This window comes from Mirounga angustirostris, unplaced genomic scaffold (genome assembly GCF_029215605.1).
Source record: "Mirounga angustirostris isolate CCGP_5_RB_7025 unplaced genomic scaffold, mMirAng1.0.hap1 SCAF_7, whole genome shotgun sequence".
Taxonomy (NCBI): domain Eukaryota; kingdom Metazoa; phylum Chordata; class Mammalia; order Carnivora; family Phocidae; genus Mirounga; species Mirounga angustirostris.
In genome coordinates, this window is record NW_026991715.1 from 61719471 (window position 1) to 61734110 (window position 14640).

General features: G+C 38.7%; 1 protein-coding gene across 5 annotated transcripts in view; it reads left to right on the forward strand.

Moving 5' to 3' along the window:
* The window catches only part of MSH3 (mutS homolog 3), a 187540-nt gene that overhangs the window by 12068 nt on the left and 160832 nt on the right, over window positions 1-14640 (forward strand). For all 5 annotated transcript variants that reach the window (XM_045897423.3, XM_064596296.1, XM_045897431.3 and 2 more), the window contains 3 exons: window positions 190-307; window positions 1440-1585; window positions 4747-4913. In XM_045897423.3, coding sequence (XP_045753379.1) covers window positions 190-307; window positions 1440-1585; window positions 4747-4913 — 431 coding nt within the window. The remainder of the gene's footprint in view (window positions 1-189; window positions 308-1439; window positions 1586-4746; window positions 4914-14640) is intronic.

The window sequence follows — 14640 nt, forward strand, 5'->3', positions numbered from 1 at the left end:
CTGTTTCTTAGTGATTTATCCACACTTGCAAGCTCTTTGTGGTGCTTATTACTTAAGCCCTACATCTGGACATTGTGGACAAATGTGTTTATTTTATATGTTTCAGAATTAACCTTTTAAAGTCTTCAAATGTGTTTCTTTAAAACAATTTCCCTCATGTTTGATATTCAGTATTTATTTTTGTTGAAGGTGGGAGTCGTGAAGCAGACAGAAACTGCAGCATTAAAGGCTGTCGGGGACAACAGAAGTTCACTGTTTTCCCGGAAATTGACTGCTCTTTATACGAAATCTACACTTATTGGAGAAGATATCCTTTTTGAATAGGAATTTTTCTCGTAAATGTTACAAAGGCTTTGTTTTATTTATTTTTTATTTTTTTTTTAAGATTTTATTTATTTATTTGACAGAGACACAGTGAGAGAGGGGACACAAGCAGGGGGAGTGGGAGAGGGAGAAGCAGGCTTCCCACGGTGCAGGGAGCCCGATGCGGGGCTCAATCCCAGGACCCTGGGATCATGACCTGAGCCGAAGGCAGACGCTTAACGACTGAGCCACCCAGGCACCCCTGCAGCGATAAGGTCTTAAAAGATACTGTGTGAAAGCAGTATTTCTTTTTATGGTTTATTACAAACCTGCTTATTTAGAGACCTGCTTAGCTTCTACCCAAATTATGAAGACCGTTTTGTTCCAATAATATCATGAATAGAAACATCTATTACACAGAGTAGACCCCAAACCATTAATAGTTCTCTGCTGTTCTAAGCTGATCGGCCTGTAGGAACCTGGTAATTTTATTGCTGCTTTTGCCTGAACTTGAAGCCTCCTCCTAAAATGGTACACCTCCCTGCTTCTCTTTTGCCATTGCTATAGCTCTTACCTGCTGATGCCTAAGTTGGTTGTTTTCGGATTGACTTCTGAAAATGTCCCAAATCAGCATTTATCTCTGAGAATTTAATTAATGGACTCACTACATATACATCCTTGGATACACGTATCATGTGTATGTTTTCTTTTTTCATGTCTTTTAAAAATTCTTGTGCTTTTTCTCAGAGCTTTAGGCACCTTAAAGGAGGAAAATAATTTACACTATTTTAGTGTATTCATGCTTTGACTTGTGGAATTAAGCATTGTGGGATTGTTAAGGATTCAAGTCTTAGCATTATCCAAGTAAAGAAGCAGATTAATATTTGAGCTTCCACAAGGGTACTCTCCTAGGCCCTTTGGGAAGTGAGAAGATAATAATTGTCTGTCCTTACAAGCCTCCTATCTTAGGGAAGATAAGGCATGTAACTATGATCAGAGTAAATCAGAAGAATGAAGGCTGTATGGAAGATTTTGCCCAGAGCAAAAATGTCTGGGAAAATGAAGCATTATTTTAAAGGAGAAAGCCGTTAATGTTAATGGGAATGTAGCATATAATTTTCTTTAATGATTATTACATGTGAACCCTTTAGTCAAGCTGGATGATGCTGTAAATGTTGATGACATAATGACTGATACTTCTACCAGCTTTCTTTTGTGTATCTGTGAAAATAAGGAAAATGTTAAGGACAAAAAAAAGGGGAACATTTTCTTTGGAATCGTGGTAAGTGCATTGTAGGTAAAGACGAATGATAGATGTTCATGGTATGTATCTCTGTGAGTACTCATGTATGGTTTACAATAAGACTATCTGATGAAATGTGCCCTCAAGTAATTGTACTAGAAAAACATTTTTCCTTATAATTTTGTATGTTAAATCACTAGTTAAGATTTTCTCATATGGCTACTTGGCACGCTGTGCTATGGAGACATCCAGGTAGTTTCTGTCCATGTGCTCCGTGAGTTTGGGTTCAAGATGGACCCAATGATAAGCATGGGTATGGATAAGAAACAGCAGAAGAAAACACTAAGCCAACACATGCACAGATAGTAAAGGGTTTTGCAAATTTCCTCTAGGAATTTGAAGTTAAACACATGATGATGGGATTGTTGTATATAGATTTGGAGGAGAGAGAATAGTTAGGGGGAAATGATACTTGGCAAATACAAAACTCTATATTTAATGACATTAGGAATACTTAATAGTCATTCTTCTAGAGAAATACAATTTGTGAATCGTAGTTTTATTGATTCTGCCGTCTAGCAATTTGTGAATAAATTTGCCCATTTACAGATCTACCTGAACTCTGCTCAAAACCTCAAATTTTTTAGTGTCCTTCAGAACTATTAGACTCCCTTGTTCTGTTGTAGGTGAAGCCAAAGTAGGATTCCTTGCCTAAGTAGTAACTCATTCTCTTTGTTTTTTCTAACTTGCAATCAGCTGCAATATCAACAAAAATTCTTACAACCCAGATGTCTCCAGAGTACTTTTTAATACCTAATTCTGGTTGGATAAGTTTGTGCTAACTTGACATTTGCTTAGCCAATAGACCTTTGTCTCAGGGAGCTAGCATTACTGTTGGGTGAATGGTTTTGTTTTTTTTTTTTTATCCTTGAGAAGTCCTTTTTGTCTAGCCACAGGCAAATTGGGTCTATTTACAAATAGTAAGGTTATTTGTCTTTAAGCTTTAACATGTGTAACGTGCTACTTTATATTTACCCTAAATTCAGTCTAAAGAACAGAGCTGATCATATACAGTTCCTCCTTAGCACTTAGTGCTTGCTGCCAGGGTTAATCATTGTGTATGAAAATGAGAAATTCCTCTCACGTGTTTTCCTGGGTCCCATCCTTGACCTCAGTGACCGCTTTTGGGCTGATGACATCCAAAGCTGTGGGCCCAGGCTGCACCTCTCTCCAGAGAGCCAGCCTCCTGCACCCAACTTTTTGCTGGGCACGGCACTTAGAATTTGTCCTCACTCCTCAAACTCAGTGTGGCTGCGATGGATCTCTTCTTTTTTTCCCCTCAGTACTATTCTTGCCGGGTTTTTCCCTGTTGTAATGAGTGTCACGAGTTCTCTGTCACTCCGTAGGAGTTATCTTCTAGATAGTGGCAGTGTCATATCAAAGGTTTTAGTGTTGATAGTACTGCTGCAATTATGCCCTTGACCTTCACTCTAGGTGGTGCACAGTTTTATACAGACTAACTTTGGGGTTCTTAGTGTCACATATCGCATTGTAATAGATGTTGTGGGTGTTATAGACCATTTCTCTGATTTAAAAAAGGCAAAGGGGAATTAGGCTGATAAATTTGTTAACCTGAACTTCCGTAGCTAGCTTTTGTAAATGTTTGGTTTGTAGATTGGGAGATAAATTTACTTAAGTATACTAATATACTTATAGTCCAGCTATCTGGGTACTAGAGAAGGTCTCTCGGCTAGAATTAAGGAAGTTCCTTGAGCCAAAAATGAGGGCCTTCAAAAAATTATAAAATATTCAAAAGAAAAAAATTGATAAAACAGAGTGCATAATTGCAGTAATTATAGTAATGTGAGACAACCACCTAGGTCAGGAAATAGAATATTGCATAGAGAAAGGCCCCCTCCCTTCAGCAGAGGTAATTGTAATCCAGACTTTTATGATAATAATTTCCTTGCTTTTAGTTCCAGTTTTCCACCTTAAACTATATACAAATGTAAATATATTGTATCTTTTTGGATCTTGCTCCTTTTGTTTACAAACTACTATTTGTATATGAGATTTATTTACCTGTGTTACTGTAGTTGTGTTTTCATTGTCATTGCTGTGTTGTATTTCATTTTATGATTTACACTTTATTCATTCTTCTATTAGTAGACATGTGGGTTCTTGTTAAATTTTGGTTGTGCAGAGAATGCTGTTAGAAACCTTTTTGTGCATGCCTTGTGGTATACATACCTCTCAGTATATACCTCGGGGAGGATTTGCTGAGTTGTGATACTGGATGCTCACGACTTGTCGAGAAAATACCATGCTGTTTTCCCAAGAGGCTGTGTCAGTTGACTTGGTGTCGGGAGTGTTTGAGTGTAGGGATGAGTGTAGCTAATGCCGTCTGTGCGTCTGTAACTAGTGCCATGAATTTCTTAAGCATCAGCAGTGGACGAGAGCGTGGCCTATGGAGTGAGGCCGCATGACCCTTGGCTCCACCACTTTATCACCCTGCAGCCGTGCGTAGATTACTTACCACCTCTCCCAAACCATGATTTTTTCCAGCTTACCTTTGCTATGGCTTAGGATGATAGGGGGTAGCTTTTAGTTTTCATGGTTATTTCCCTGGATAGATTCTCTAGTTGAGATTCATTCAGTTTGTTGTATTTGTGCTTTTTGTTGCTTGTTTTTTTGTTTTTTTTTTGCAAAAATTATACTTTTATTGATTTTATATAATGAAGTAGAAATTTACTACTACTCTGATGGCCACGTTACTAGGAACATATTACTTTTAGTGATGACAGCTGCTAATTGTACAGTACTGTGTACTTTACAAAGCATGCACATTTGTTTTATAATTTGACCCTTGCAGTAATCTGAAGATTAAAGTAGGCTGATTTATTCCCACTTCACGAAGAAGGAACTGAGGGTTTTGGGACTTGTCAGAGTCATTCTGTCAGTTTTGTTGGATCCAAGACTTAGAGTGTCTCTAAAAATCCCATCTAGCATAGCTTAGATATTGGTGAGTCTGACTTCCTACCTAAGAATCTTGGAAAGTACACAGGTTTCCAAACACTTTAGAAATGGACTACATACTAAAGAGTGTATCCTCTTTACCACATTCCCATGTTTGTTTATAATGTGTCAAGGTTATAATTGGGAAAACTATTTTGTCTGTGACGTAGTGTTTTTGTTTTTAGGGAGTACAGCCTGCCACAGGTGAGGTGGTGTTTGATAGTTTCCAAGACTCTGCTTCCCGTTCGGAGCTAGAAACTCGGATACTGCGCCTGCAGCCGGTGGAGCTGCTGCTTCCCTCCCACTTGTCAGAGCAAACAGAGACGCTTGTCCACAGAGCCACAGCTGCTCGGTAAGATGGCACATCACGGAAAAGAACACTGATTTTGAAACTCAGATTTGATTCCCAAACTGGTACTTATGCAACTTATTAAGGTTGTTGAAAAGTTTTTACTTACAAAAATATTTTAACAGGAGTCGTGGAAATGTCAAAAAAGAAAACTAAAATTACCCCTAATATCACCGTAATGTAGGATTTTTAAAGGGGTTTCATATTATTCGGTAATTAATCTTCAGTTTCTGGAGGTAATTTAGAGTTCATTTCTTATAAAGGTTAAATAAATTTGAAAATGCTTTATCTGTGCTGCAAGTTTTAATTTGTGACTCTGTCTAGGACTTTTATTTATTCGATCTAAGGTCACACTTCTTATTGATGAGACAGTATGCTGGGCACTGTGGTGTACAGAAGGAGAGGAGGTGGTTGTGGTCTATGTCTGGCAGGCTTTATAATCCAGCAAGAGATGCAGATGTGTACTACCTAACTGGATTCACAAAGCCTGATATATTAAGGGACAAACATGAAGGTACCTTGTTGGGACCATTCCATCCTGCTACCTGGAGGAGTGTTGGAAGAGAAAAGACACTGGAAAGGCGGGCTGGGGCTCCAATGGAGAGGATTATATGTTGAGGAATTTGGACTTTAGACTAGGCAAGAGAGTCCCTAAAGATTGTTATTTAGTAGGTTGACAGATCAATTAGAAAGTCATACTAATTGATTTAGTGAAGTTCCATGTATTTTTTTATTCTGCAAGTTTAGAGTGTTCTGTTCTCATTTGGATTGAACTTCTTTCTAAGTAGCTTTCATAATGTATATTTTTGGTTATACTACTAATTCTTGATCATTTAGGAAAAACTGGGAGTTACCAAAAAAAAATGAAGAACTAAAAATAAGTCAAATCCTATAACACAGAAATAATTACTCTTAAATGTTTTGGTGTGTTGTTTCTATGCATGTATATCACCTTTTTTGTTTTAGAAACTTGGATTCATGTTGCAAAATCAGTTTGTGTCCTGTTTTTTTACCTAAAATTTCCCATACTTTTTTGTGGAAGATTTTATTTTATTGTGGAAAATTTCAAACATATACAAAATTATACAGAATAATGCAGTGAACACCCATGAATCCATCAAGCAGCTTCAGCATTGCTCAACTCAGCTGATTTCATTTCATCAATATCCCTACTCCCTCTCTTCTTGAATTATTTATTTGACGCAAATTCTAGAGGACATCACTTCATCTACTAATATTTCAGTAGGTAGTCAGTGAAAACAAAATGACTACATACCACTCAGTCATGTAAATGGATAATTTATCCATTCCCCTTTTGTTATGTTGCATTCACTTTTCAGTTTTACAAATATTGCTGTGATAAATACCCATGCATAGAAATATTTGTGTGCATTTCTGATTATTTCCTTAAGCTAAATTCCTAAAAGTGGATTACTGGGTCACAGGGTATAAATATTTTATGAAGCTCTTGGTTTCTTGCTAGAATGGTCATATCTGTTTATACTTCTACCACTACTGAATAGTAAGAGAGTTGCTTGAACCTTGCTAACATTGGATCACTTAAACAATTTCTGCCAGTTGGATAGATGAAAAATTCTGCATCAAGTCCCCTTATTTTATTATCCTCTTCTGACAGTGCGTTAAAACTTGAATAATTAAAAGTGAGACAGTAGACTAATAAGGGGTGCTGCTCTTGAAGACCTAAAAAAATTAATAAAATCTAAAAAAATTTTTAAGATAGTCTTCTAAAACTATTTCCAATATTTTGTGTCTGGTTTTCATTTTTCTTTATAACTGTGTGTGTATTCACTTGACTTAGGTATAACTGTGACTAAAGTCAGTCAGTTGAATCAACACTTCCATTTTTCTTTGGGTCTAGAATGAGTCTCTTGTAAGCAGCATATTGATGGGTCTTGTTTTTTTATTTTTATTTTTTAATTTTAATTTTATTTTTATTTATTTATTTGACAGAGAGAGAGACAGCAAAAGAGGGAACACAAGTAGGGGGAGTGGGAGAGGGAGAAGCAGGCTTCCCTCTGAGCAGGGAGCCCGATGTGGGGCTCTATCCCAGGACTGTGGGATCATGACCTGAGCTGAAGGTAGACGCTTAACGACTGAGCCACCCAGGTGCCCTGGGTCTTGTTTTTTTTTGAAGATTTTTTTTTTTGAGAGAGAGAATGAGAGACCGAGAGCACGAGAGGGAGAGGGAAGAGGATCAGAGGGAGAAGCAGACCCCTCCGCTGAGCAGGGACTCGATGTGGGACTCGATCCCGGGACTCCAGGATCATGACCTGAGCTGAAGGCAGTTGCTTAACCAACTGAGCCACCCAGGCGCCCCTTGGGTCTTGTTTTTTAATCCATTGTGATACCCTATGTCTTTTTTGATTGGAGCATTTAGTCCATTTACATTCAGAGCAATTATTGATAGATACAAATTTAGTGCCATTGTATTACCTGTAAAGTCACTGTTCCTGTAGATTGTCTCTGTTCCTTTCTATTCTTTGTTGGTTTTGGTCCTTTTCCTGCTCAAAGGGTCAAATATTTCTTGTAGGGCTGGTTTAGTGTTCGTGAACTTTGGTTTTTGCTTGTCTTGGAAACTCTTTATCTCTCTTTCTATTCAGAATGACAGCCTTGCTGGATAAAGTATTCTTGGCTGCATACTTTTCCCATTCAGCACGTTGAATGTTTCATGCCATTCTCTTCTGGCCTGCCAAGTTTCTGTGGACAGGTCTGCTGATAACCTTATGTGTCTATCCTTGTAGGCTGTGGACCTTTTGTCTCTAGCTGCTTACAGAATTCTCTTTTTATCTTTGTATTTTGCAAGTTTCACTATAATAGGTCTTGGTGTTGACCTGTTTTTGTTGATTTTGAGGGAAGTTCTTTATGCCCCTTGGACTTGATTGCCTGTTTCCTTCCCTAGATTATGGAAGTTCTCAGCTGTAATTTGTTCAAATAAACCTACCCCCTTTTCCCCGCTCTTCTGGGACTCCTGTGATGCAGATATTATTGTGCTTTGTGGAACTGCTGAGTTCCCTAAGTCTGTATTTGTGATCTAATAGTTTTCTTTCTCTCTTCTTTTTGGCTTCATTATTTTCCATTATTTTATCTTCTGTATCACCTGTTCTGCCCTTTGCTTCTTCCATCATTTTGATTACATCCAGTCAGTTTTGCATCTCAGTTATAGCATTTTTTATTTCAACCTGACTAGTTTTTATGTCTTTCAGAATACTAGCCCAGCTAGTATTCTTCTGACTGTTGTTCTAAATTCTTGTTCAGATATATTGCTTATCTCTGTTTTGAGGAAATTTCTGGCTGTGATTTCTTCTTGATCTTTCTTTTGGGGAGAATTTCTCTGTCTTGTCCTTATGTCTGGGCTTCTGTCTTTTGCGTTTTATGAAAGTTTGTTATGTTTCTTGCTCCTGAGAATAATACTACATTAAGAAGGGGTCCTACACTGTCTGGGGCCTGGCACTTCGGGAAGTGTTTCTGGTGTATGCTGTGTGCAGTCTGCTGTTGTGTTTTGGTTGCTCTTTGTTACAGGTCAGTCCTCTACAGAGTTCTTCCTTGCTTGCAGTGGGAGTGTTTGGACCTTTAACTAGGTGTGCTTTAATTTCTTTGTTAACATAAACCTGATTTAAAAAAAGAAAAAAAGCCTGATCCAAGAAAAGGAAAAGGAACATAAAAGCAAACAGACAAACAAAAAACCGTAAGCCTGATTCTAAAGAAAAAGAAAGAAGGAAAATAGAAAAAAAAGAAAAAAGCATGATCCAAACAATAAGAAAAGGAAACAAACCAACCAACACACAAAAAACTATAAGCCTCATTCCAAAGAAAAAAAAATAAAAGCCTGGTCCTATTTCCACCAGAACTGAAGCTGACTCTTTGGAGCACTCTGTGATCGGTAGACTTGCTACATGCAGGGGGCCTGTGTTGGTCTTCTCAGGGAGAGGCCTGCGGCACTGGCTCACGGTCAGACCTTCTGGAACAGAGGGGCAGGACTTGGTGTAAGTGACTCCAGCTTCCACCGGAGGCACTGTGTCTCTCTTAAGTTCGACAGTGCTGGTTTGGGGCGGGGGGTAGGGCAGGCAGGGGAGAGTGGAAGATGGCATAACCCTGCCCTCTTGTCCCCGGGAAAGGGAACTCGCAGGCACTGCTGTTCAGGAGGTCCTCCCAGAAAAGTGAATGATCTCCCCTCCTGTGTCCCAGGCTTTCCTCAGAGCCCTGCTCTCAGCCTGTCTGTGTCCTGCTGTCGGCACACCCGGCCCCACAGTTCTCCTGTGTTTTATCTCTGGCCAGCAGCTGGGATTCAGATGGCAAAGCACGGACCCACTCCCCTCCCCTGGAGGAGAGCCTTGCAGCACTGTGCCTGTCACCGTTCTGTTCCAGAGAAGCGGCTGCATGCCCGGGTAGCTGCGTGGAGTCTACGATGAAGCAGAATGAAGAGCTGAGACCAGGCTATGTGTCCTCTGCACGTGCCTCTATGGCCTGCTGCTGAATGGCTGCTCAGTGGTGCCCGGCAGGCCTTTTGTCCTTGGAGAGGCAAAATGTCCTCTTTTATTTATTTATTTATTTAAAAAGATTTTATGTTTCATTTGAGACAGAGATACACACACACACACACACACACACAGCAGGAGCAGGAGCAGGAGCAGAGGCAGAGGGAGAAGCAGACTCCTGCCGAGCAGGGAGCCCGATGCGGGGCTCGATCCCAGGACCTGGAGATCATGACCTGGGCCAAAGGCAGATGCTTAACCATCTGAGCCACCCAGGCGCCCCCAAAATGGCCTCTTCTACATGTACTCCAAGAAGGGGCGTGTTCTCTCCCGGTGTGACCCAGGGGATCCCCACACTGTGGCATTGTGTGTGAACCCTGCGTGCTGCTCTCCCTCTCCCTGATTTTGCTCTGTGAAAAGGGCTCTCTTCCCTGAGTGGCACCGCGGCTTTTCTCTCCCCCAGTTCACGTCTCAGAACCTCGCATCTGCCATGTCCTCTCCTTCCCATTGTGCAGATTGTTTTCTTAATCCTCAGATCAGTTTTCTAACTAGGAATGAGCTGATGTTGACTTAGCTGTGTGCAAGGGACAAAGCAAGTTCAGGGTCCCCCTACTATTCTGCCATCTTAACTCAAGCAGCAGCACTTCTGTTTTTCTGATTTCCACTTTTTTTTTTAACAAAATAATAAAGGCAAAAATTAAATAGGAAAATATTCCACAAAGACACTGCCAAAAATGAATTTTTTTGCTGGCAAACAGCATTGCCTGTGATAGTCCTTAATGTTTATTCATCAAATGAGATTCAGAAGCCATTTGGTATACTAAAGATAGTTTGGGTGTCATATGTGGGTTTTTCCAAATTTGATGGCTGCCTTTGTCTTGTTTTAATTTATATTTCTTTGCTTAGCACTGAGAGTATGTAATTTTTCCTATTTTTATTGAGCACATGTAATTTTTGTTTTTTTCACATACAGGACTAAGCAAAGTCAAAAGTTAATCTACATTTCTGTGTCTAAAGCTAACCTTTATGGGCAGAATGGAGTGCTAGAGATTCAAAAGTCAAGCAGTCAAACATTGTGGCTCTTGTAACATGAGGTTGGGTTGGAAATGGGCTCTTTCCCTTAGTGATTTTGGTGCTCAACTACGTTGTCCTTCAGTTTCCTTTTCTTTAAAATAGGGGTAATAAGACTGCTTACCTCATAGGATTGTTGTGAGGATTAAATAGATTAATATAGGTAAAATGTTTGCAGTAGTGGCTGGCATAGAAAGCTCTCTGTGGGGGGAAATCGTTCTCTTTATTATCAATTATTTTGTTATTGTTCCTGTCAGCCATTGTCTTTTTAGATACTGCCTCTGCCCCATTCTCTTCTGGAATTCCTTCTTATTCTGCTCCCTGTGCATGGCCCTTTATGGTGTTATCTCCTACCTACAGCTGTCTGAAACAAATGTCTCTCCCATTGTTTTTGGGTTTTTTGGCCCTTGGGGATTTCCTCTTTTTTTTGTTGTTGTTTTTTGACTCTTTTTAAGAAACTTTTTTTTTTTTTAATTTTATTTTTTGACAGAGGAAAAGAGAGAGAGCACAAGCAGGGGGAGCGGCAGGCAGAGGGAGAGGGAGAAGGCTCCCCGCTGAGCAGGGAGCCGAACATGGGGCTCGATCCCAGGACCCCGGGATCATGACCTGAGCCAAAGGGAGACACCTAACCAACTGAGCCACCCAGGCACCCTGAAACATTTTTTATTATATTTTAATTCACGATTTCTATGTGTTTTTAGTAGACTCTTTGGATCAAACAAGTGTCCATGCTTACAGTAGCATTCCTTTATTTTTGTACTTAGATCTTTCCCCATTCTGAAGCTACTTCAGTAATCATCTGTATTTTATTCAATTTAATTTTCTTTAAAATTTTATCTAATTTTTAGCGTTTAACTGTTTTTCTTTATTGTACTTTTACTGTGTAAGGTGTGGTCCTACCTTGATTTCCCCCGTGAATGCTAGTGGGTCCATTTTAGCATTCATAAAACTTACCCTTCATCAGCCTGAGATACAAATCATAGCCATATTTAAAAAGAAAAGAGAAGGAAAAAAAATCAACAATGAGGAGAGGAAGTGCTTTTAATAAGGTATGAACAACATAGCTTGACAAAATTTTGTTCCATATTTACTATGAGTAAACCATATAGCCTTGAAATTTCAAGGAGAAAAGTTGTTTTATTTTTGATGGATTCTTAATCTGTTTTAAACAATAAGTAGATTCTTGTGTCTCAGACTTAGCATCCCCTCTTTTTCTTCTGCTGTAAATCTGGAGGTAAAGAGAGTAGTTTTTGTCAGTTGCTGGTTGATATTTTATTAATATTTAAGAAATAATAAAGCTGTGTGAGAAAATGCAGAAGAATGGCTTGGAGTTATGGAATATGCATTTTAAAATATTAAGTTTTTTTGTATTCTTTGGCCACAAGAGGTCTCCAAAGGATTTTCTATTCTGTGGGTTATCATTTAAAGACTATTGGGACCTTCACATTTGTTTTTATATGGCCAGGTAGACTTACTTACTTTGTATCTTATGGCAATTACGGATAACTACATATTAGTCAAAAGTGGTACTAAGATAAAATTGTTTCTAAATAATGATAAACAGTTTTTCTTAGGTTAATTATTTTTATTTATGTAAAATGTGTTTATAAAGCTTCAGTTTGGATCTTAGGAAATCATTTTTACTATACTTTGTTACCCTTCCCATTTGTGGTAAGAATATATAGAAAGAAACAGAGGGAAAGAGATGATTTTAAGCACTGTATTAGTTGCAGTTAAGATGGCTTTAGTTTAGAGAATGTTACATGTTTATAAAACTTGTTGAGAGGAAGACTATAGAAAACAATAAACCAAATTAGTCTTTGTTTACTAGTTCTCAAAGAAACTGATATTTGAGGCAAATCAGATGAACAGAGCAGATGATGCTCAATTTTGTGATCAGAGATGTGAGGGCTTCCTGAGCCTAGCACAGCCAAGGGAGGCTTTGTGAAAGGTGGGCTGCACGGGTGACATTTGCAGGATGGGAGGCTTTGTACTGGTAGTGGAGGAGGGAAGGATGTGCTGTGTGTGTGTGTGTGTGTGTGTAAACAGGATGAGTTCTGAGGCACTTAGGCTGGAAATATTAGAGGAGGTGTGAAGACAGAGGGGAGACTTTTCTAGTTGGAGGTGAACTTTAAAGTTGAGAATGGAGGAAGAAGGCGTCAAGAACCCTAAAATCCAGCAAAGGAGTCTGGAATCCTAATGGAAGTCAGTAAGGTTTCTGGGCAAAAGAATGGCATGACAGAAGAGAAGAGGTGAGTCTACAACCTAAGACAGGAGAATTGAACTTTAAAAAAATATCAATTCCCCTAATGGGAAAAAGAATAAGACCAGGGAGTTTAATGGATATCATAGTTGGGAGTAGGGGGAAGAAAAATAGAAAGAAACAGAAAGGAAGGGGATAAAGAGCGAAGTAGAGAGCCAGCGCAAGGTAGGGATATGTAGTTATAATTTATTTGTTGCAAATGATATGGCCAATGGTATGTGTTAATTTTATACAGTATTGACTATTAAAATTTTCTGAAGCTGCACGATAATTAGATAGTTGGTTATAAATTAATCCTAACCAGTTGGTATCATTTATCATTTATTCTTCTTATGGAAGAATGTCCTTCAGTACTACAGTGATTGAAGCAATTTGGCTTATGAAATAAAAATGCTTGAACATATTAGCATTTACTGAAAGATGTTTATGTTGCAGATTTGAAGAAAACATTCAAATCTTGGTGTTGGGGAGTAAGAATGACTCCTGCTGTGGATGCTTCCAGTGTTAGAAAGAGAAATACATTATTATGTCTTTGTATCCACAGAGGACCTTAAATTTTCTAAGGTTTAACCAAAATCATTATCTGACATGATTGTTTATAATGGAGATTTATACCATCTGAAAGTCATTTATACATGTTTGCAGTGTTTTAATTTTGTGTTTCTCTTTTATTAAATTAATTTGTATTAGAGATTGATTCCTACTTGGTGTTCTTATACTTTGATTTTCAAATTTTTTTTTTTTAAAGATTTTATTTATTTGAGAGAGAGAATGAGAGAGAGAGAGAGCATGAGAGGGGGGAGGGTCAGAGAGAGAAGCAGACTCCCTGCCGAGCAGGGAGCCCGACATGGGACTCGATCCCGGGACTCCAGGATCATGACCTGAGCCAAAGGCAGTCGCCCAACCAACTGAGCCACCCAGGCGCCCCTGATTTTCAAATTTTTAATGGAAAATGTATCAAAATGAAATTATTGCTGTGAAACTATGTGCATAATTATCGGAGAAATTGTTATGTAAACTAGGTATCTGTTATGGCTAAGATCCAACTTTTTTCTGATGTTATTAGTTGAATTTAGCATTAGTTAAAAAGTATCAAATCTTGAAGGACGAGAGGAAAAAAGTAGACAGGTATTACTGATGAACTTGGTTAAGAGGAAGTGCTCCACACATAAGAAATGTTAAGTGGCCAGTACTTGATGGTCTGAATTTAGTGATTGCAGTCTCCCAGTTTGTTCTCTGAGAGTTTAATAAGCTCAGTTTCTTGGACTTTTATGACATCATTACTGGGATCCAAGTAAATGTGGCATGTATCAAACACTGGCTGGCATGCAATACGAACCATAAAGCCCCTATATTTAGTGGGAAGGTGAGGCTGGGTATGGTGAGGGCATTTAAGGGAGTGTGAACACAGGATGCAGTAAGGGATTGTGAGCATTGAGTGTTCAGGTGTGTATGAACAGAGGATTCTGGGACAGAATCTAGCCCTTAAGAACTGCTCAGTGAATGTTGGCTCTATGGCAGTGTGTTTAAGGATAGGGGGGAAGACTACAGCTGTTTTATGGAGGATGCTAGGCACTAGCAAAAAGAATCTGCTTTATTTTGATGTTTCTCCACTTTGGCCTCCTGACTCCTTTTATTTATTATTTTGTGTTAGAATTTTCTTTTTTTAAATTTGTTAAATTACAGAGGTAGTACATGTTTTGTTGTAAAAGTAAAAAATACCTACTTTATTTTATTTTATTTTTTAAAGTTTATTTTTTTTAGTAATCTTTACACCCAGCAGGGGCCTCGAACTCATGACCCGGAGATCAAGAGTCGCACACTCTACTAAGTCAGCCAGGCATCCCCCAAAATCCCTGTTTTATTTTATTATTATAAGATTCTTTTTTCTTCTTTTTAATTA